This window comes from Ovis canadensis, chromosome 17 (genome assembly GCF_042477335.2).
Source record: "Ovis canadensis isolate MfBH-ARS-UI-01 breed Bighorn chromosome 17, ARS-UI_OviCan_v2, whole genome shotgun sequence".
Lineage (NCBI taxonomy): Eukaryota > Metazoa > Chordata > Mammalia > Artiodactyla > Bovidae > Ovis > Ovis canadensis.
Window position 1 is genome coordinate 80,841,408 of NC_091261.1, and position 22,292 is coordinate 80,863,699.

At 45.7% G+C, this 22,292-nt stretch overlaps 1 protein-coding gene across 1 annotated transcript in view; it reads left to right on the forward strand.

The window, feature by feature from the left end:
- The window catches only part of SLC5A1 (solute carrier family 5 member 1), a 57,356-nt gene extending 36,016 nt beyond the window's left edge, over nucleotides 1-21,340 (forward strand). The window contains exons 7-15 of the mRNA XM_069558662.1: nucleotides 271-351; nucleotides 1,542-1,762; nucleotides 2,012-2,147; nucleotides 3,352-3,459; nucleotides 5,839-5,989; nucleotides 13,502-13,670; nucleotides 14,755-14,970; nucleotides 16,679-16,784; nucleotides 18,880-21,340. Of these exons, the coding sequence (XP_069414763.1) occupies nucleotides 271-351; nucleotides 1,542-1,762; nucleotides 2,012-2,147; nucleotides 3,352-3,459; nucleotides 5,839-5,989; nucleotides 13,502-13,670; nucleotides 14,755-14,970; nucleotides 16,679-16,784; nucleotides 18,880-19,103 (1,412 nt within the window). The 3' untranslated portion in view covers nucleotides 19,104-21,340. The remainder of the gene's footprint in view (nucleotides 1-270; nucleotides 352-1,541; nucleotides 1,763-2,011; nucleotides 2,148-3,351; nucleotides 3,460-5,838; nucleotides 5,990-13,501; nucleotides 13,671-14,754; nucleotides 14,971-16,678; nucleotides 16,785-18,879) is intronic.
- The last annotated feature ends 952 nt before the right edge of the window (nucleotides 21,341-22,292 follow it).

Here is a 22,292-nt window from a genome sequence, read left to right on the forward strand (position 1 = left end):
CAGCCTTTCTGTGAAAAGTGGAGCTACTGGGACATGTGGGTGGCAGACAGCTGTCACAGGACGAGGGAGGGCAGGAGGGAGGGCAGGAGGGAGGCTGAGGGAGGGCAGGAGGGAGGCTGAGGGGTGCCGAGATGTGCAGAGGGAGAGGGCGGGAGGAGGGGAAGGGGGGGAGGGGAGAGGGGGAGGGGGAGAGGGAAAGGGGGGAGGGGAGGGGGGCCGACGGGGCGCCCTCCCACCTGAGGTCACACGCATCGCATCCTCTGCTCTTAGGGGGCCTGGCAGCTGTGATTTACACAGACACCTTGCAGACGGTGATTATGCTCCTGGGGTCTTTCATCCTGACTGGGTTTGGTAAGTGGGGCAGGGTCAGGCTGAGGAGGTGGGGAGGCAGAGTTAGAGGCCACTGGCCTGGGCAGTGAACTGCGCACACTCTGCCCTCCCTGGGGCAGTGGACTGGCCTGGATTGGCCATCACCGTGGGTGTGCGGGGGACACCTTCCCCAGCCCTGGAGGTCTCAGGTTGGGTCTGGCCCAGGCAACATCTGGATTCCTTGCTGCCCTCTACACAGTCTGGGCTAGCGGGCCCCAGGGTGGGCCTCTGATGTTATGGTCTTCTCTCCACAGAAAAACTGGACCAAAAAAAAAAAAAAAGATAAGGCTAAATATCTATCAGACTAAATATACTTAAATGTCACATCTTAAATCTTGGATTGTGTCATCTACATTTGAATGTTAAATATGCTTTTTAAGGTGAATTGACCATTTTCTTATTTACTTCCCTATTTGACCATAACAAAAAAAAAATCAGCAACCCTGTAGTCCCCATCCCCCCAGTCTTGAAATTTTATTTGTCTTAAAATCCTAAGGACAAGACCGAAAACCCTGCAAATAGAGGTACTTGTTATGGGAGGATATAAAATGCCATTTTACTTTTAAGGGGGCCCATGCTTTCTGGGTGTCCTGTGAAGCCTCTTATTCTCTCTCTATACTGTATTTTCCAAGAGCTTCCATTTGGTTTTCCTTGGTGTCCTCAGGAGACTGGGGGAGGAGAAAGAAATGCCTTATTCTGCAGGGCAGGGGCTGGAATACCTTATTCCCACAGCCAAAGTGTGGCAGAGCCCCCGACTTCCTCACCCATCCTCTTCCATCCCACCACACTGCTGGGATGCGGGGAGAGGCCTAGTCTGTGTCCAGGATCCCAAAGGCCACTGCAGATAGCAGGTGGTGAGGGGCAAAGCAGAATCTCGGAATCTGGTTCAAAACCAAGGTCTATCTTTTAATAGTTCAAATACTCGCCCTTTGTAAAGAAGCTCGTGGTTGCAGTACTTTCACGGGTTATTGCTTTGGACCCACACAGTAGTCCCTGATGGGGCTGGGCAGGGTTAATAATCCCATTCTATGGATGAGAAAGCTGAGGCCCAGAATGGGACGAGATTGCGCAGTGCAAGTTCTGGCTGTGGGCTTCTCGGGCGTCCGCAGAAGAAGCTGCTGTGAAGAGCTGAGAGTTTCAGGAAGTTGATTTTTGCCACCAATGTTTTCCAGCTTTCCATGAAGTGGGAGGGTACAGTGCCTTCGTGACAAAATACATGAATGCCATTCCAACTGTGACCTCTTATGGAAACACCACCGTCAAGAAAGAGTGCTACACCCCGAGGGCTGACTCCTTCCACATTTTCCGCGATCCTCTCAAGGGAGACCTGCCCTGGCCTGGGCTCATCTTTGGGCTGACCATCATCTCCCTGTGGTACTGGTGCACAGACCAGGTACCCATGCTGTCAGACCTGGGATGAGAGAGGGTCTTGCCCAGGCTGCTGCAGAGCCTCCTGCCTTTTGTGCAGCTTGTGGGGTTGGGGAAGGCAGGGCAGGCTCCTATGGTCTGAGGTCTGCTGAGTCTTGGTGATGTGGGAGTGCCAGGCTGATGACCCGGGGTGGTGGTGGGAGCTGGGGTGGTCAGGACATGTTGTGGGGGTCTCTTGCTTACCGCCCCCCCCTCACTGGGCTTTCCCTGGCAGGTCATTGTGCAGCGCTGCCTCTCCGCCAAAAACATGTCACACGTGAAGGCTGGCTGCATCATGTGTGGGTACATGAAGCTGCTGCCCATGTTCCTCATGGTGATGCCAGGGATGATCAGCCGCATCCTGTTCACAGGTGACACCTTTTGCTGGACTCGCCAACCTCTCTTTTCCACTTCAAAAACCCCCATGGCTCCCTCTTCCTTTTTCCTGCCCTCTTGTTTTCTTGCCATGATTACAAAGCATCATTGTCCCCCTGCCCCAGACACTGAGTGACTTGAGGTCACAGAACGTGTGTAATTGTGTTCCCTGGTTCTTTACACGGACAGTTACGGTTTCCCCTTTTGCAGATTCTCCGAAGTCATGACATGCCTCTAGCCAAGGCTTCTTCTGGCTAACGTTTACTCATCTTTTGCTCTGTGTCCCCCCCACCGCCAGGTTATGGCGTGTGTTGCTGTTTGCTTGTAAGTCCTGTATGACTCTTTGCGACCCCATGGACTGCACCATGCCAGGCTTCCCTGTCCTTCACCATCTCCCAGAGTCTGTTCAAACTCACGTCCATTGAGTTGGTGATGCCATCCAGCCAGCTCATCCTTTGTTGCCCCCTTCTCCTTTTGCCTTCAATCTGACCCAGCATCAGGGTCTTTTCCAATGAGTTGACTCTTCACATCAAGTGACCAAAGTACTGGAGCTTCAGCTTCAGCATCCGTCCTTCCAATGAATATTCAGGGTTGATTTGATCTCCTTGCAGTCTGGTTTGATCTCCTTGCAGTCCAAGGGACTGTCAAGGCTCTTCTCCAGCACCACAGTTCGAAGGTGCTCAGCCTTCGTTATGGTCTGATTCTCACATCTGTAGCTAGCTAAAGTCTGGGGACTATTCCCTCTGCTTTCCTCCCTGAGCATTTCTTCACTTTTCTCTCCTCTGCCTAGCAGCTGTCTTTCCTCCCCAGGCAGAGCAGGGTGGGGGGATGGCATAAGAGGGCTTCTTGGGGGCTGCATTCTTTGTGAAACCACTTCAGGGCTGTGGGCAGGAATGTCCTGTTTGAAGCGCTGTCCTAGGTGGCGCTAGTGGTAAAGAATTCACCTGCCCAATCAGCGGACACAGGAGACGCACATTAGATCCCTGGGTTGGGAAGATCCCCTGCATAAGGAAATGGCTACCCACTGATTTTCTTGCCTGGAAAATCCCATGGACAGAGGAACCTGGTGGTTTACAGTCCATGGGGTCTCAAAGAGTCAGACATGAGTGAGCACCTAGCATGCACGCCTTGCTGAACAAGGTGAATCCTGGAAACATTACTGATGTCTGCTTGCTGACATGACTCTTCATCTCTCCTCAGAGAAAGTTGCCTGCACCGTCCCCTCAGAGTGTGAGAAATATTGCGGCACCAAGGTTGGCTGTACCAACATCGCCTACCCGACCTTAGTGGTGGAGCTCATGCCCAATGGTGAGAGCTGTCCTGGCTGGCAGGGTCTCTCTTGGGAGGCTGATTGGACTTGGGCTCTATCTACGTAACTGTCTGTGGGCCTTCTGGGGCAAAGCTGTTTCTAACCCTGGGGGTCTAGGAGAGAGAGTCACTCCAGGGTCCTTAATATTTGAACTTGTCTTTGCTTCAGTGGGAAGGAGGCCTCTGGCTTGGTTGGGCTCTGTGAGTCCTGGCACTCATCCATCAGTCAGGCAAGGGAAGGAGACCATCTGAAAATGTGTTAGGAAGAAAACACAACTGTTTCATGCTCTAAGGTCTTTTGATGCTCTCCAACAGACATTAACATGAGGCTTGACCCAAATGGAATTCTACCTGGAGAATGAATTGACTCCTAGGTTTTTCCAAGGAAAAACATGGCAAAGAGCAATTTTAGCTCTAGGATGAGGGAGTTCAAGGCAGTAGGTAGATCAGATACAAGGGGGTGTCTCACTATAGAGAATGTGGAATCCAGGAGAGTGAGGACTTACAGTCCAGAATAGTTAGTTTTGGGGTAGACCTGTGTGTTTACTGTTCATCTTCATGTTGACGGAAAATCTAATTCTGGCTCAAGGCATGGAAATCTCTTTAGGTTAGGGGCCCCAGGAGACCAAGAATTCAAAGGTATTCATCAGGAAAATTTAGAATAAACAACTTTTTTTTTTTTTTTACTGAAAAGAAACATGAAGATCATCTAGGCAAACCTGTTCATTTTACAGTCGGGAAAATTGAGGCCTGCACAGAGAAAGTGATTTTCTAAGGTCACTCAGTAACTCAGTGTCTGGCATGGTTAACTCTGCTGAAGGTGAGACCTGAGGAATTTGTATATATATTTTTAAACCACAGACTTGATATATGACCTTGGGCAAATCATTTTTATTCAACTTTTATAAAAATGGGATTAATAGTTAACAATTTCACTGAGCTGGGCTGCTTATTAATTAAGGTTGCAGTTAGCAAGAATCATGGCTCTTTTAGAGTTCTGGCTGGGATTCTTGCCTCTGTTGGGGTGTTTATGCTGTTTCCTTAGACCTGCAGATCCTGAGTGAGGTAGCTCTGAACACTACACCAGAGTGAATTGTGCATGATAGAAAGCTGCGTGGCAAGCAAGACAAAATATTGTGTCTGCACAAACCATTGCCAGTCTTTTTGGCTGGAACCTGGCTTCTGTAAACACCTGATTCCCCAGTGACCTCCCTATGCTAGATCAAATGGATATTTTCCTTATATTCCTCAGTAGCATTCAGCATTATCGATCACTCCTCTTTCTTGAGTTATTCCCTCCTCTTGGATTCTATAATACTATCCTCTCCTGTTTTCTCCTCATCCTTTCCAGCTATTGCTTTTAAATCTCATTTGCAGATTCAGCCTTCTTCACTTAGCTGGTAAATATTACCCCACCAATCCCTCACCAAAGTCTGTCAATGTTATCTCCTTATATTCATCTACCTCCTCTTGTTGTCTCCATCATGCTACTCTGATATGCCATTATCTGTTTCCTGGACTGCTGTAAAATTATGTTCGACAAATATTTGTTGAGTGAATAAATGAATGTGAGCTTGATAAGAGGTGATACAAAAAGGAGAGAGCTATAGCCCAGCTTAGCAATTAACTGGTGAATTACCCTGAGCAAAGGGCAGAACTAAGACTTGAAGCCCTATAGACTAATTCCTTGAAATGGACATTTTATTCTATTACCAAAAAATGAGAAAGTTGGGTGATCTTCGTAGCTTCTATAGTTTGTAGTCTACATGATAGACTCTCAAGAGGAACCATTAAAAAACCCTCCCAACAAATGACAAAGTGATCAGAATAGGCAATCTTTATTTTTCTTCTTGTTAGGCTGCAGATTAAAACAAAGCTATAAAATTATTTACAGATACAATACCTAGAGGATGATAGAATAGTTTTCCAAAACTCTTATTAGATATATGAAAATATTTTCTCCCTTTCTATGGCTCTCTTTTCACTTTCTTGAAACCTCATATTTTGAATCCTGGTTTAAATATTTGTCCATTATCATTAATCTTTCAGATGAGAGACCTTATAAAAGCTCAGATGGAAACACACACACACACACTCACACACACACACACACACTACCATCACTACCACTACCACCGGCAATCCAACTGGAAAGCATTTACTGCATGTATACTTTGTCCCTAGCTCTGTTGACTGCTGTGGACTTCCAATATAATTTAAAGACACAGTCCCTTCCTTAAAACATCTAATCTCCCTGGAGAGATAAATCAAATAATATGGCATGGTGTCAGAAGGCAAAAAACCTTGAGTTGTCACACTTTTCAAGCACAAAAGAGCTGAAATGCAGCAGGTACCACTCAGAACCTCCTTTTCTTCCAGGACTGCGAGGCCTGATGCTGTCGGTCATGCTGGCCTCTCTCATGAGCTCCCTGACCTCCATCTTCAACAGTGCCAGCACCCTCTTCACCATGGACATCTACACCAAGATCCGGAAGAAAGCATCTGAGAAAGAGCTCATGATCGCAGGACGGTAAGTACAGCTCCCCCTGTTAAGCCCCATGAAAACCTGAATGACCAGAGAGGTTTCCTCAAGATGGGGAAGACTGGTAGATGCTGGGTAGAATGAGAGTAACCACCGTGGCAAGTTATATCGCTCTCAGTGGCATTTAACTTTAAATCCAAGATCATTGAAACAGTGTCCCTCTGGAACGTGAAACGACATCAGAGATCATTTAATCTGGAGCATGAAACAACATCAGGGATCATTAATCTAACCTCAGTTCATCGGTGAACAAAATGAGGCTTGTCATACCTAAATAAGAAGTTTGGATAGCAGCAGAGCCAGGACTGGAACCCACGGCCAACTGAGTCCTTGTTTAGGCACTGTATACCATCCCACACTGCTGGGGCCAGCCTCGGTGGATCCAGGGTGATTCGAAGATGGGGACGGAGTTGGTGTCCTTGGAAATAACTTATTTAATTACAGATAGAGAGGGGTTAGAAAATTAGCAGAGAAAAAGAGGCTGAATAACTTGGTTTACATGGAATACCAATCACCACCTACGTAGGCCACAGGCGTCTTTCCATTCTCCTGAAGGAGAGGAGGCACTGAGGCCTCCCCGGTCCGATCTTAGAAGCCCAGGCAAAATTAGTAGGCTTGGTGAGTACCCATGCACCAGATGGGAATTCGGCCAGAAAAACGGGGAGCAAGAAAGAACGACATGGGGGAAACAGTCTTTTCGGAAACTGATCCGATTTCTTTATTTTGGGGTTTGCTTATATACCTTTTGTTACACATAGGGATGAATACAGAGTCACCTGGGGGTCAGCAGTCCTGACCTTTATCAAAATCAGGTGCTTTTTTTTTTTTTTAAATAAAATCAGGTGCTTTACATAAACAAAGATCTTAGGGGTTTTACATCATCTTCTGGCCATGAGACCTGCTAACATTTTACAACCCTTTCTTTCTGATAACAAAAAAGCTTATTTTTTCCAAGGGTGTTTTTTTCTCAAACCAGGCACCAACCTCCAAATAAAGTTGCATTCCTATAGGGTGAGGATGTAGTGAGTTACAATCAAGAAAGGAATTTATTTAACCCAAGGTTAACATGATTAATCTTAAAGGTTAATACTTATTTCTCCTATATGTTAGTTATATTCATTATAAGGTCAGGGAATATGGAGATTTAGCAGCAAACATCAGCCCAACAAATGAAAATCCTTTCACCAATGTTCCCCTTAAGATCTATTTAGTCTTAAGATAGTGATAAAGTTACATTTTTACATAGCAATGACACAGTGATTTATAACAAAGTACAGTGATCTATTACAAAAGAGAAAATTCATTAACTCAAAAAGTCTAGTATTGCTAACCTTAAAAACTACTATATTTCCTTTTCTATATTCCAAATATGTTGATTAATATATTCCCAGGTGCCTAAGGATATGGAGGCCTGGCGGCAATCATTGACTCAACAATGAGAAAAGCCCTATGCTAATTAAGACTTTCAAAATAGTCCAAACTCTCTGTGTTGTTTATGGTTGAGAAGTATGAAAAGGCAAAATGATAGGATACTGAAAGAGGAACTCCCCATGTCATTAGGTGCCCAATATGCTACTGGAGATCAGTGGAGAGATAACTCCAGAAAGAATGAAGGGATGGAGCCAAAGCAAAAACAATCCCCAGTTGTGGATGTGACTGGTGATAGAAGTAAGATCCGATGCTGTAAAGAGCAATATTGCATAGGAACCTGGAATGTCAGGTCCATGAATCAAGGCAAATTGGAAGTGGTCAAACAAGAGATGGCAAGGGTGAACGTCAACATTCTAGGAATCAGGGAACTAAAATGGACTGGAATGGGTGAATTTAACTCAGATGACCATTATATCTACTACTGTGGGCAGGAATCCCTCAGAAGAAATGGAGTAGCCATCATGGTCAACAAAAGAGTCCAAAATGCAGTACTTGGATGCAGTCTCAAAAACGACAGAATGATCTCTGTTTGTTTCCAAGGCAAACCATTCAATATCACGGTAATCCAAGTCTATGCCCCAACCGGTAATGCTGAAGAAACTGAAGTTGAACTGTTTTATGAAGACCTACAAGACCTTTTAGAACTAACACCCAAAAAAGATGTCCTTTTCATTCTAGGGGACTGGAATGCAAAAGTAGGAAGTCAAGAAACACCTGGAGTAACAGGCAAATTTGGCCTTGGAGTACGGAATGAAGCAGGGCAAAGGCTAATAGAATTTTGCCAAGAAAATGCACTGGTCATAGCAAACACCCTCTTCCAAAAACACAAGAGAAGACTCTACACATGGACACCACCAGATGGTCAACACCAAAAGCAGATTGATTATATTCTTTGCAGCCAAAGATGGAGAAGCTCTATACAGTCAGCAAAAACAAGACTGGGAGCTGACTGTGGCTCAGATCATGAACTCCTTATTGTCAAATTCAGACTTAAATTGACGAAAGTAGGGAAAACCACTAGACCATTCAGGTATGACCTAAATCAAATCCCTTATGATTATACAGTGGAAGTGAGAAATAGATTTAAGGGCCTAGATCTGATAGATAGAGTGCCTGATGAACCATGGACAGAGGTTCATGATATTATACAGGAGACAGGGATGAAGACCATCCCCATGGAAAAGAAATACAAAAAAGCAAAATGGCTGTCTGAGGAGGCCTTACAAATAGCTGTGAAAAGAAGAGAGGCAAAAAGCAAAGGAGAAAAGGAAAGATATCAGCATCTGAATGCAGAGTTCCAAAGAATGGCAAGAAGAGATAAGAAAGCCTTCCTCAGTGATCAATGCAAAGAAATAGAGGGAAACAACAGAATGGGAAAGACTAGAGATCTCTTCAAGAAAATTAGAGATACCAAGGGAACATTTCATGCAAAGATGGGCTCAATAAAGGACAGAAATGGTATGGACCTGACAGAAGCAGAAGATATTAAGAAGAGGTGACAAGAATACACGGAAGAACTGTACAAAAAAGATCTTCATGACCCAGATAATCATGATGATGTGATCACTAATCTAGAGCCAGACATCTTGGAATGTGAAGTCAAGTGGGCCTTAGAAAGCATCACTAGGAACAAAGCTAGTGGAGGTGATGGAATTCCAGTGGAGCTGTTTCAAATCTTGAAAGATGATGCTGTGAAAGTGCTGCACTCAATATGCCAGCAAATTTGGAAAACTCAGCAGTGCCACAGGACTTAAAAAGGTCAGTTTTCGTTCCAATTCCAAAGAAAGGCAATGCCCAAGAATGCTCAAACTACCACACAATTGCACTCATCTCACATGCTAGTAAAGTAATGCTCAAAATTCTCCAAGCCAGGCTTCAGCAATACGTGAACCGTGAACTCCCTGATGTTCAAGCTGGTTTTAGAAAAGTCAGAGGAACCAGAGATCAAATTGCCAACATATGCTGGATCATGGAAAAAGCAAGAGAGTTCCAGAAAAACATCTATTTCTGCTTGATTGACTATGCCAAAGCCTTTGACTGTGTGGATCACAATCAACCGTGGAAAAGTCTGAAAGAGATGGGAATACCAGACCACCTAACCTGCCTCTTGAGAAATCTGTATGCAGGTCAGGAAGCAACAGCTAGAACTGGACATGGAAAAACAGACTGGTTCCAAATAGGAAAAGGAGTACATCAAGGCTGTATATTGTCACCCTCCTTATTTAACTTCTATACAGAGTACATCATGAGAAACGCTGGACTGGAAGAAACGCAAGCTGGAATCAAGATTGCCAGGAGAAATATCAATAACCTCAGATGTGCAGATGACACCACCCTTAGAGCAGAAAGTGAAGAGGAGCTAAAAAGCCTCTTGATGAAAGTGAAAGAGGAGAGTGAAAAAGTTGGCTTAAAGCTCAACATTCAGAAAACGAAGATCATGGCATCTGGTCCCATCACTTCATGGGAAATAGATGGGGAAACAGTAGAAACAGTGTCAGACTTCATTTTTGGTGCTCCAAAATCACTGCAGATGGTGACTGCAGCCATGAAATTAAAAGACGCTTACTCCTTGGAAGAAAAGTTATGACCAACCTAGATAGTATATTCAAAAGCAGAGACATTGCTTTGCCGACTAAGGTCCGTCTAGTGAAGGCTATGGTTTTTCCTGTGGTCACGTATGGATGTGAGAGTTGGACTGTGAAGAAGGCTGAGCGCCGAAGAATTGATGCTTTTGAACTGTGGTGTTGGAGAAGACTCTTGAGAGTCCCTTGGACTGCAGGGAGATCCAACCAGTCCATTCTGAAGGAGATCAGTCCTGGGATTTCTTTGGAAGGAAAGATGCTAAAGCTGAAGCTCCAGTACTTTGGCCACCTCATGAGAAGAGTTGACTCATTGGAAAAGACTCTGATGCTGGGAGGGATTGGGGGCAGGAGGAGAAGGGGACGACAGAGGATGAGATGGCTGGATGGCATCACGGACTCGATGGACATGACTCTGAGTGAACTCTGGGAGATGGTGATGGACAGGGAGGCCTGGTGTGCTGCGATTCATGGGGTCGCAAAGAGTCGGACACGACTGAGGTACTGAACTGAACTGAACTGAAACAGTCATGTGCGTAGTGGCAGGAGTATGGATAATCCTGTCACACAAGCTAGTCTGTCAGCAGAGAGGTTTGACCTGAGACACTCTTGTCATACCCAGGGCAGGGAATTAGCAGCAATTATTGGCACAACAGATGAAAAACCCTTCACGAATATAATTCCTAACCAACCCACTATACTGACAATTTCCCAAAAGATTTTGCCTTTAGTAAGTCTAAAACATCTCATGCCTCTCAGGTTGGGAGGCTGTAAACAATCACATGTGGCCAGAGGAACCTATACAGGCGGGCTAGATAACCTTCAGAGGAGTCTGTAAGTTGAAACACTCTTGCCATGCCCAGGAATTTTTATTGACTTGGAGCTGCACGTTTTCTCCTTCTCTAAGAGAACCGGTGGGGAACAGCCCTCCATAAAGTCAGAGGTGTAGGCGATAGCATGAAACAGTAAAATAGGTAGACTCTGGTTTTGGGGGTAGATGCTTGGGAACAGGGGGTTTCCTGAGGCTTGATCACGCTTTTGCGTATGCCAAGCCTCCTTCCTCATGCTGGCTCCCGGCACCACACTGTCTTGCTCAGGCCTGCACATTGCAACTCTCCTCTCTGGGCGTCTTTTAGGCCCAGGTGCCTCCAATGCCTTGACCCTTTGCTGTAGCATTTTACAGGACCATTGTGAGGGTCAGGTGATACTATGCTTGTGAATGTGCTTTGCACAGTCTAAAACACCATACTCTGTGCACACTGGTTATTGTCAAGTGGGCTAATGGACACAACAGGATACTGGACCCCGTAAGTATAGACCTGTGGGCCAGGTGTGCCCATTATCTCGATTATCCATGGAACAGAGGCTCTGGGTAGAGGACCAGCAGAAGCTCTGCTGTGTCTCTCTGGAGGGCGAAGGCAGGCCAACCTCCTCAGGGCAGGTGAAAAACTCCCTGGGATGTCTGTCCAGGGAAAGTTTCCCGGGGAGTGCTGCTGCCTCCTAAATCTCATGAGCAAGATTGGGGCAAAGGAAGGAAAGGAACATGACAGGCCCCTTGCAGGCGATGAGACACCTGGCACCCAGGGGAGGTCAGACTGGGCCAGAGTCTGCCCTCTGCTTCACAGGAAGCAGCATGGCTCCCTGACAGGGTTTTCCTCTGAAAGATGGTTACTGGGATTCTCTGCTATGTATAAGACTCAAGATGCAACATGGAAACAAAATCATTTTGTTGCTTTACTCAGGGCTGGATCTCTTGACCCTGAGATTGTGTTGGGGCTCACACTTTTTGTGCATCCAATGATTGCTGCTCTGGGGTTTGTCCCTGTCTTCAATAAGCTTACAGTTACAAGAAACAATTCTGCACTGTGATGTGGTGCCTGTAAGAGCAATCACAGGCTCAGAGAAGGGAGAGATGACTGTATTAGTCAGTAGCTGAGCAAGGCTCCTGGGGGAGGGAGACCCCAATCTATGTCTAAATGGTGGATAGGATCTGAATAAATGGGAGGCAATGGGAGGGGTACTTTAGAGGGAGAAATACGTGAGCAAGAACACTACTTTGTGAAGGTTAGGTTAAGACTCTTCTGCCTTAAATTCCAGAGATAAGAGAACCACTGCCTTCTTTCTAATTAAATCAGGAGGTTAAAAGGAACCCTCCCATCTTTCCCAGGTGATTCAGTGGTAAAGAATCTCTCTACCAATGCAGAAATTCCAGGATACTCGGGTCTGATCCCCAGGTCAGGAAGATCCACTGGAGGAGGAAATGGCACCCCACTCCAGTATTCTTGCCTGGAAAATCTCAAGGGCAGAGGAACCTGGCAGGCTACAGTCTATGGGGTTGTGAAGAGTCATATATAACTGAGCACGCATCCCATCTTTTCAGGACTTGAAGTAAAACTCAAAAGGAGGAGAGCTAGGGATTCCCTGATAGCTCAGATAATAAAGTCTTCCTTCCTGCAGTGTGGGAGACCTGATTTCAATCCCTGGGTTGGGAAGTTCCCCTGGAGAAGAAAATGGCAACCCACTCCAGTATTCTTGCCTGGAAAATCCCATGAATGGAGGAGCCTGGTGGGCTACAGTTCACAGGGTTGCAAAGAGTCAGACACAACTGATTGACTTCACTTTAACTTTCAGAGAACTCCCAGGTGGTCCTGTGGTTAGGATTCCGTGTTCTCACTGCCAAGGGTGCAAGTTCAATCCCTGGTTGGGAAACTGAGATCCCATAAGTCATGAGGCACGGCCAAAACAAACAAACAAACAAACAAAAACACCAAAAAAAGGAGACTGGCTCCAAAGTCCACACCTTTGTTTCTAAACTCCACCGCCTCTCAAAGTGGATTATTTCCTGGGGGTTAGTGGGTTGACTTTACTATGGAAAATCAAGTGCATTGTACTTACAGGCAAAGAAGATTTTCCTGAAGGAGCAGTACTATGCGCTTATTTGCTCAGTCATGTCCAACTCTTTGCGACCCCATGGACTGTAGCCCACCAGGCTCCTCTGTCCATGGGGATTCTCCAAGCAAGAATACTGGAGTGAGTTGCCATGCCCTCCTCCAGGGGATCTTCCCAACGCAGGGATCGAACCCAAGTCTCCCACAGTGCAGGTGGATTCTTTACTGTCTGAGCCCCAAGGGAAGCCCCTGAAGGAGCAGAATACAGAAGAAAAGAGTCTCAATGAATTTGCTAATTATTTTTCCCTGCTCTGGTTATGTAAACCTTTCTATCTATTTATCTTTACTGTTGCTGTTGCTCAGTTGCTCAGCACGTCTGACTTGTTGTGACCCCATGGAATGTAGCCCTCCAGGCTCCTTTGTACGTGGAATTTCCCAGGCAAGAATACTGGAGTGCATTGCCATTTCATTCTCCAGGGGATCTTCCTGATCTAGGGATTGAACCTGAGTCTCCTGTATTGCAGGCAGTTTCTCTATCTATCTATCTATAACTATTCCAGTGGAGCCATTTGTTGACACCCTGCTGTGGGGCTTGATTTCAGGTTGTTCATGCTGGTACTGATCGGTGTCAGCATCGCCTGGGTGCCCATCGTGCAGTCAGCACAAAGTGGACAGCTCTTCGACTACATCCAGTCCATCACCAGTTACTTGGGACCACCCATTGCAGCAGTCTTCCTGCTTGCTATTTTCTGCAAGAGAGTCAATGAGCCGGTAGGTATCAAGAATGTCTAGAAAAGTCATTCGGAACAGAAATTCCCTTCTGGATTTGTATATTCTTTGGGAGGAATTCTACTTCCAGAGATCTTGAGCAGGAATCAAGGTGCTGGTGAGGGTTTATATGGAAAGTCCTCCAGGGACCTTGGGACTGTCCTTCTCCTTGCTGCAGGTTCTAAATTAATTCCCAAGTAATGATGTGTGTTTTCCATCTACTCTGGGTGATTCTCACTGTGTGGCTCTCTCTGGGAAGCTTGTAGCCTCTGGGCAAACAGCTCCATGGGAATTGCTAGCACAGGCTACCTCCTGGGTTCTGCAGGGGGCTACGTTTTCCAGCCAGCATTTCTCAGGGCCCAGTGAAGGACCAAGAAGTGATACTCCAGCCAGATAGGGATAAGGGTGAGGGGACTTTGGATCTATAAAAGGGGCTGATGGAAAAGTTCCTTTCTCCTCTTCCTCTAAAAGACCCAATTTCTTTCGATGTCTTCAAGGAATACAGATTAGCTCACAAGTAATTGTGTTATAACTGAATGTGCCTAAATGTGGAGTCTGATGGTAATAGTAGCTGCAGGTAGAGAAATTCAAAGTATTTTTAAAGTTAAAGGGATTTTTTTTTTTTTTGGCACTGAGAACTTGGGTGCTATTCTAAACAAGGGCTTCCCAGGTAGCTCAGTGGTAAAGAATACACGTGCCAGTGCAGAAGATGGAGGAGACATGGGTCCAATCCCTCCATTGGGAAGATCTCCTGGAGGAGGAAACGGCAGCCCAATCCAGTACTCTTGCCTGGAAAAGCCCATGGACAGAGGAGCCTGGCAGGTCCGTGGGGTCGCAAAAGAGTTGGTTGGGCATGACTGAGCAACTAAGAACACTCAAATACCCAGTCGAGTTACTAAGAGGTGGTAAACAGAGCCACTGAAGGCCTGACCTAACATCCCCAGTCGTATTCTGAACCCCAGCGTTCCTGTTTCAGATGGCCTGGAGCTCGTATTTCTCTCACTGTTATTCTTTCGTCTCTGTCCCCCAGTGAATGCACAGCTGTTTCCCGAATACAGTGTTCATCATCCAGGCTTTTCTTTCACAGGGAGCCTTTTGGGGATTGATCATAGGATTTTTGATTGGGGTGTCCCGTATGATTACCGAGTTTGCCTATGGAACCGGGAGCTGCATGGAGCCCAGCAACTGTCCCACGATCATCTGTGGTGTGCACTACTTGTACTTTGCCATCATCCTCTTTGTCATTACCATCATCGTCATCCTGGCCATCTCCCTCTTCACCAAGCCCATTGCAGATGTGCATGTGAGTATCCATGCAGGAGGCTGTCCTGCCTGGTTTTGCATTCATGCTGCAGCACTCAACTTGATTGCTTTGGCTCAGTTAGAGGCCTCTTACTCTCATGACTAAAATAGGCTGTCCTTGTCTTTGGTGTCACGTAAAAGGACACATGGGCTTTCCAGGTGGCTCAGTGGTAAAGAATCCACCTGCAATGCAGGAGACCTGGGTTCGATCCCTGTGTCGGGAAGATGCCCCAGAGGAGGAAATAGCAACCCACTCCAGTATTCTTGCCTGGGAGACTTTATGGACAGATGAGTTTGATGGGCTACAGTCCATGGTGTTGCAGAGAGTTGGACATGACTTAGCAACTGAGCACGCACAGAAAGACAGGACAGGGAGCGCGGTTTGCCAGCAGAGCAGTGTCAAGAGTATCTTCAGCAGGCCACATTTCAGCCCAAGGGACTGTCCTCTGGATCCTGCTGCCCGAGTGACGGCTTAGGTGCACGGCAATGAGATCACATGGGCTGACACAGGGTTACCCCAGCTTGGATGCTTATATCCCAGATAGGAATGCATATTTCTTGTGATAGACTCTAGGTCATAGCTTCCAAAGGTCCCAGCAAGGGACATACCTAGTTGTAAAAATCACCACGCTAAGGGAAATCTGAAGCATGATATACCCTTTATTTTTATTTTTTTCCCAATGAAGCCTCCAAACAATTGCCCATGGAATTTAAGAAATTTCAAACAGTATCAAAGTCTAATTGATTCAAGACTTCAAAGATGACAAGTACTCTTCTTTAGCTCTAGATGTCGCCCTTGGTTTAGGGAATGTTTGCAGCCCTCCCAATGCAGATGAAAATTACCAATAATGGGTCACTTTTTACCATAAGCAGTGAAGTCTGGTAACCCAACACAGCTAGCATTCTACCCTTTTCAGGTTTCCAGGGAACAGAGCTAGAGTGTTAACCCAAGATCACATTTGTCTGAAGAGAAAGAGAAAGGGTTTTGTTGGTCCCTTTCTCATGCATACACAAAAATAGGAATCCCTAACAGACCTTTAACCTCAGCACCAAATTTTCAAAACTGTGACCAACCTTAATGTCAAACAAAGATTGCTTTTATAGCGGCAGAACCGCCATCACAGTTATTGGCCAAATCTGTCACAGACTGTCTTTATGTTGTGTTAATTGCTTCTTGATGCCTCAGTTTTTTAAAATATTGTAGCCCTAAACACATTTAGTTCCATGCTTCTTGAAATAAAGTAGTTTCTGGTTTCATGTCAATAGAAAGTATACCTCCAGCTCTTCCTATTCTAACTGGCTCATGAGTCTACAATTAATATGGTACAAAAATCTGATCTTACTTACACTGCTGGTCTGGATAAATGGGTGCCTGGCCTTCTTTCCTAGCCTGAATGCTAAAAGGAACAAATTCATTTATCATATGTAACAAGAGATCATTCATTCAAAACATTTCTATGCTCATGACAGTCTCAGCCTCTGAATATGCCCATATGCTAGGGGATGGTATGTGCATGTATATGATTTATATCCACGTTCCCAACATATTCAGAGATAGTGCTGTGGATGGAAACTGTTATCTGTGTTGTTGATGGAGTTGAGAGCCACATTCCTTTTCCTTTCTCGACACACATCTCTTTGTTCTCCCAACTTCTTGGCCCAGGACACTACTTGGATCTTCCTGCTAACCTGTTCTGCTTTCTCCACAGCTCTACCGTCTGTGCTGGAGCCTGCGTAACAGCAAAGAGGAGCGTATTGACCTGGATGCAGAAGACGAGGACATTCAAGATGCCCGGGAGGATGCCTTAGAAATAGGTGATTTGCGGCTCAGAGCCTATTCCCAAGTTACTCCTCTAACCACAAGACCACCTTACTGAAGCCTTCACCAAGTGCCTTCAGACTCAGATCTCTCTTCTGGAGGGGAGTGAGGAGCGGGGTATGGGGTGAGATGGATAAATGGGTTTTGGGCAGTTTACTCAAGGCCTTGTCAAGGGGAGGAGGAGGATGCAGAATCGTCCCAGCTCTTCCCTTTTTGGTTTACAGTGCTCATTGAGGAAGCACAGGTGAGATATTCACCACCATGACTTGGTTTGGGGCTTGGCTAGGGACAAGGGAAGACACTAGCTTATAAACTGAAAGCAGTTGAAACCAAAGCTATGGTCAGTTCTAGTGATATCAGTGGGATGAGATAGAGGCTCTTAGGGTCTTGTGTCTTGCTGGCTTACCACATCATGTTTAAAATATCAGATTTCCTTGCAAGTCCACTAAGATCATGCTTATTGTTGTTTGTTGTTCAGTCGCTAAGTCGTTTCTGACTCTTTGCGACCCCGTGGACTGCAGCCCACAAGGCTTCCCCGTCCTCACTCTCTCCTGGAGTTTGTTCAAACTCATGTCCATTGAGTTGGTGATGCCATCCAATCATTTCATCATCTGCCATCCTCTTCTCTTTTTGCCTTCAATCTTCTCCAGCATCAGGGTATTTCCAATAAATCAGCTCTTCATATCAGGTGGCCAAAGTATTGGAGTTTCAGCTTCAGCACCAGTGCTTCCAATGAGTATCCAGGGCTGATTCTGTTTAGGGCTGACTGGCTTGATCTCCTTGCTGTCTGAGGGACTCTAAGAGTCTTCTCTGGCACCACTGTTTGAAAGCACCAATTCTTCAGAGCTCCAAGATGATGCTTAGTCAATGCTTAGAGACTTATCCTGATCGCGGAGCAATGTTTTCCTCAGTTTCTGTGTTGGAGCTTCTCCTCCCTACATGGGAGGGGCGCACACATGGAGGATGGTCGTGGTGATGTGCGCTGTGCAGAGGTGTGGGAGCACACGGTCATGTGTGGTTTGCTGGTACTGGGCTGGAGAGGGGAGGGCAGTGGTCTCTGACCATGGTGCTGAAAACACAGTGGGCTTGATTTCATATCTGCTGCTGCTGCTGCTGCTGCTACTGCTAAGTCGCCTCAGTGGCGTCCGACTCTGTGTGACCCCATAGACGGCAGCCCATCAGGCTCCCCGTCCCTGGGATTCTCCAGGCCAAGAATACTGGAGTGGGTAGCCATTTCCTTCTCCAATGCATGAAAGTGAAAAGTGAAATTGAAAGTGAAGTCGTGCCTGACTCTTAGCGACCCCATGGACTGCAGCCTACCAGGCTCCTCTGTCCATGGGATTTTCCAGGCAAGAGTACTGGAGTGGGGTGCCATTGCCTTCTCTGATTTCATATCTAGTGAGTCACAAACCTGGGATTCTAACCCAGGTCTGCTTGCCTTTAATGCCACACTTGGGGTCAGAGGACAGAATTAGTTCCCTTGGTGGGCATCCACTTTTTAGTGGCAAGGTCAGTTGAATGGTTTGACTCAGCAGTATCAGGTCTTAAGCCCTTGAAGTGTTGCTCACTTGCTGCCCTGGATCAGGGACTGAACAGACCAATCCTTGCCACATGACTGGATCTGTTGTGAAGCCTTGGGATTTCCAGGTGCGGTCAGTACACTCTCGAGTCATGCCAGACTCATTGCTTTCAGTGATGTGGCAAACAGATATGGGCTTCTCTGGTTGAGAGGTGGGTTTTCCACATTCTTCACATGTCACAGTCCCCCAGTCAATGGTTAACATTTCTCTCTCATAAGCTATTATTTCTTGTTTGATTCTGAGTGTCTGAAATCAAAATGTATTTCCTTTGGGCCCAACAGAGGTAAAATATACCACCATAGTATATTATGGAGAATCCAACTGTTAACATCATCTTATAATTAATTACATTTATTCAAACCTTAATCTGCACCATTGTTATTCCTGCAAACAAGAAAAGTGGGAGTTGTGTGCAGAGTGGCAGATGTGTCATGGCCTGATATCTCCTCTGGAGATCTTTTCTAGTACCTCCTGCTTCTGTATCCAACAGTCCTTTTATTCCTTTCCCCAGACACAGAAGCTTCTGAGGAGAAAAAAGGATGCCTCAGGCAGGCCTATGACATGTTCTGCGGCCTGGACCAGCAGAAAGGCCCCAAAATGACGAAGGAAGAGGAGGCAGCCATGAAGCTGAAGATGACAGACACCTCGGAGAAGCGTTTGTGGCGGATGGTGGTGAACATCAACGGCATCATTCTGCTGGCCGTGGCTGTCTTCTGCCACGCCTACTTTGCCTGAGTCCTGCTTTCTGCTGCAGGCTGTGTTTGTGGAGGCTGGAGTCTTCACTCTGTCTCTCTTTGGTCCCATTCAGTGGTGTTGAAGGGACACCAGCCCAGTTGTAAACTCTGCCCTGTCGATAAATGTGTACATTTGTAATTACAGGCTAGCTAGAGAAAAATCACTGATTTGCTGTTAACTTATATATTCGAGGCCAATGTGGTACAGTCATCTGTACATTTCAGAGCTGCAGAAGGAAATCCCACTCACCCCAGTGTCTAGGAAAAGGCAGACTAAGATACAGAAGCCCCGTGATGTCTGATGCACATTTTTCTCAGGTAGATTCAGCATGTTAACATTGTTTGTGATCCTTAAACGCTGCTTAAAGAGTTGTGGTCCCCTGGTTACTACCACTTTCTCTATCTAACATCCCCTGTCATTTTTTAAAACTTTATTTTACTTTAAGAAAGCATCACCCTACCTCATGAAATCCTTGTCAAGTTTTCCTGGCATGAGAAAAATCAACCTGATAAATTGATGAACATATTGAAGCTGAGGATGGGAGCTTGATGGGGTCTGTGTCCTGGGTGTTTGCTCTTTGAAGGACAGGCCTGGACATGGCAGTACCAGTCCAATGAGAGGGATCCAAGCACCAGCCTCGGGCCAGGGGGGAAAGCAGATAATCTTGAGCCAAGAGGATTTTCTGGCTTTCTTGGAAGTGTTCATTGTCAGTTCCTTGTGTTTGGGATTTCATTTATTTTGGCATTTCCTGTGCCTGGACTATCTTAGCCACTCAGTAATGTTTGTGGACATAATGGATGACATGTGTATTTGTTAATAAATGCTTGTTTTCTTTTTGGGCTTCCCTGGTGGCTTAGATGATAAAGAGTCTGCCTGCAGTGCAGGAGACCTAGGTTTGATCCCTGGGTCAGGAAGATCCCCTGGAGAAGGAAATGGCAACACACTCCAGTATTCTTGCCCGGAAAATCCTATGGACAGAGGAGCCTGGCAGGCTACAGTCCATGGGGTCACAAAGAGTTGGACACGACTGAGTGACTTCACTTTTCTTTTTGGTTAACCTTATGGCTGCACAGAGTACACTCTCTGGTGACTATAATGAATCGGGGTGCATTTTCCAGAGGCTCCACTTCCTCGTGGTGCTGATGTAACTGATTCTGTGTCCCATAATGGGCAAACATGCCTCTGGGGGCACTTGTCATCTCAGAGCAGCTGGACTCTCCTGAATCACTGACACTTGTAGCCCAAGATCCTCCTCCCTATGAGCTCAGGTGGCCACAGCTCTTTTTCCTTATGTGTCTTGACTGGTGATCATCCATTGAACAAGGTTAGAGTGGGCAGTCTCTGTTCCAGGTGGTAGCGTTCAACATTTTTATTTTCTGTTGTACCTCTTTCTTAAGGAGAAATTTTAAAAATTAAATTTAAATTTGATTAATCCTTTTGGTTCCACCTGTGAAATCTTAATCATTTTGTAATATAATCCTGTGGAAGTCGTGATGTTTGTATTGACTGATTTGAGGCTAGCTTAGCAAATAGGTGGGATCTGAGGTTCTGTGGAGCAGCTGAGAGTAGTTCCTGGGTGTAAAAATGGTTCAACAGGTAAAGAATGGCTTGTTCTTATGAAAGGAAAAGAAAATATTTGGTGTGCCCTCCAACGCACTCCAGTATTCTTGCCTGGAGAATCCCAGGGACAGAGGAGCCTAGTGGGCTGCTGTCTATGGGGTCGCACAGAGTCGGACACAACTGAAGTGACTTAGCAGCAGCAGCAGCAGCCTATTCCCCTTAAGCCAGGCAGAGAGGAGGGAAAAGTGGAGAATTTCGCATGGCCAGTTATTACTCAGAGTACTCAGCTTTGTGGGGAGTTTGTGATATTTTTGAGCTCAGAGAGTCTAAAGACTGATGACTGAAAGCTGGTGGATGGAGCAGGCATTAAGTATCTAGATTGCCCTAGATTCTGTTTCTGGCCTTGCCAATGATCCTCTGTGTATATTGTGATAAGTTAATTTTTTTTCTCAACTGTGTATTTTTCTCTCTGAAAAAATAAGGACCTTGGTGCTCATAGCATATACCTACCTCCTCTAGGTGTGACGAGGTCACTTTGAAAAGTGGATGAATGAAAAGAGGGTGGCATCTTTCTTACGTACATGAAGAATGCCAACAGATGTTATACTAAACTGCATTTAGTCCTTTTCATTAAAATTTATTACTTTGGTAAAAAAAATAAAAACATTGAAAAGCCATAACATCTTGATTTCCTGTTTTCTAGCCATTCTAGACAAATGCTGACCATGTCTGTAGTGAGAATTAGTTGACACAAGATATGGATTAGGAAGCAGAGGCCAGGAAAGCTGAGAATAGAATCTAGCAACTTGAGCAAGTTAGCTACATGTAGCAAAGTTTGGAGAGGATTTCAACTTCAAAACCTCTAGTAAAGACGAGGTGAGTCACTCTACCTTCAGTGCAGCGTTCCAAGAGAACCACTTGGGTAACCAGGGCCCAGTAAGTGATAAATTGTATTAGAATGATGTCAGGGATGCAGGAAAGAGATGTTTCTGTCCTCAGATGAAAGGCGTGTGCTGTGGGGCAGAGTGATTGCTCATTAATGTTAGTTTATAGAACTGAAAAACCATGCCCTGTCAGGAAAAAAGCTTCTTTATGTGTGGAGCTTCTTTACATATGGACTGATGCTGAAGCTGAAACTCTGTTACTTTGGCCACCTGATGCAAAGAACTGACTCATTTGAAAAGACCCTGATGCTGGGGAAGATTGAAGGTGGGAGGAGAAGGGGACAACAGAGAATGAGATGGTTGGATGGCATTACCAACTCAATGGACATCAGTTTGAGTAAACTCCAGGAGTTGGTGATGGACAGGGAGGCCTGGTGTGCTGCAGTCCATGGAGGTGCAAAGAGTCAGACATGACTGAGCGGCTGAACTGAACTGAACGTATGGAAGACCATTTTAAAAGGAATCTCTCAAAATGAGAAGACAAAGCTGCTTCTGTGCAGAATGATGTTGGTCCTGGGGCCTTTGACAGACCTGGTAGCATTTCTTACTTCTGTACAACTGAGTCAGGCATTGGTGTTTACATGGAAAAATTTCTACCATAAAAAAATTATTTTAAAAATTGGAGTATAATTGCTTTACAATGTTGTGTTAGTTCTGCTGTACAACACTGTGACTCAGCCATGAG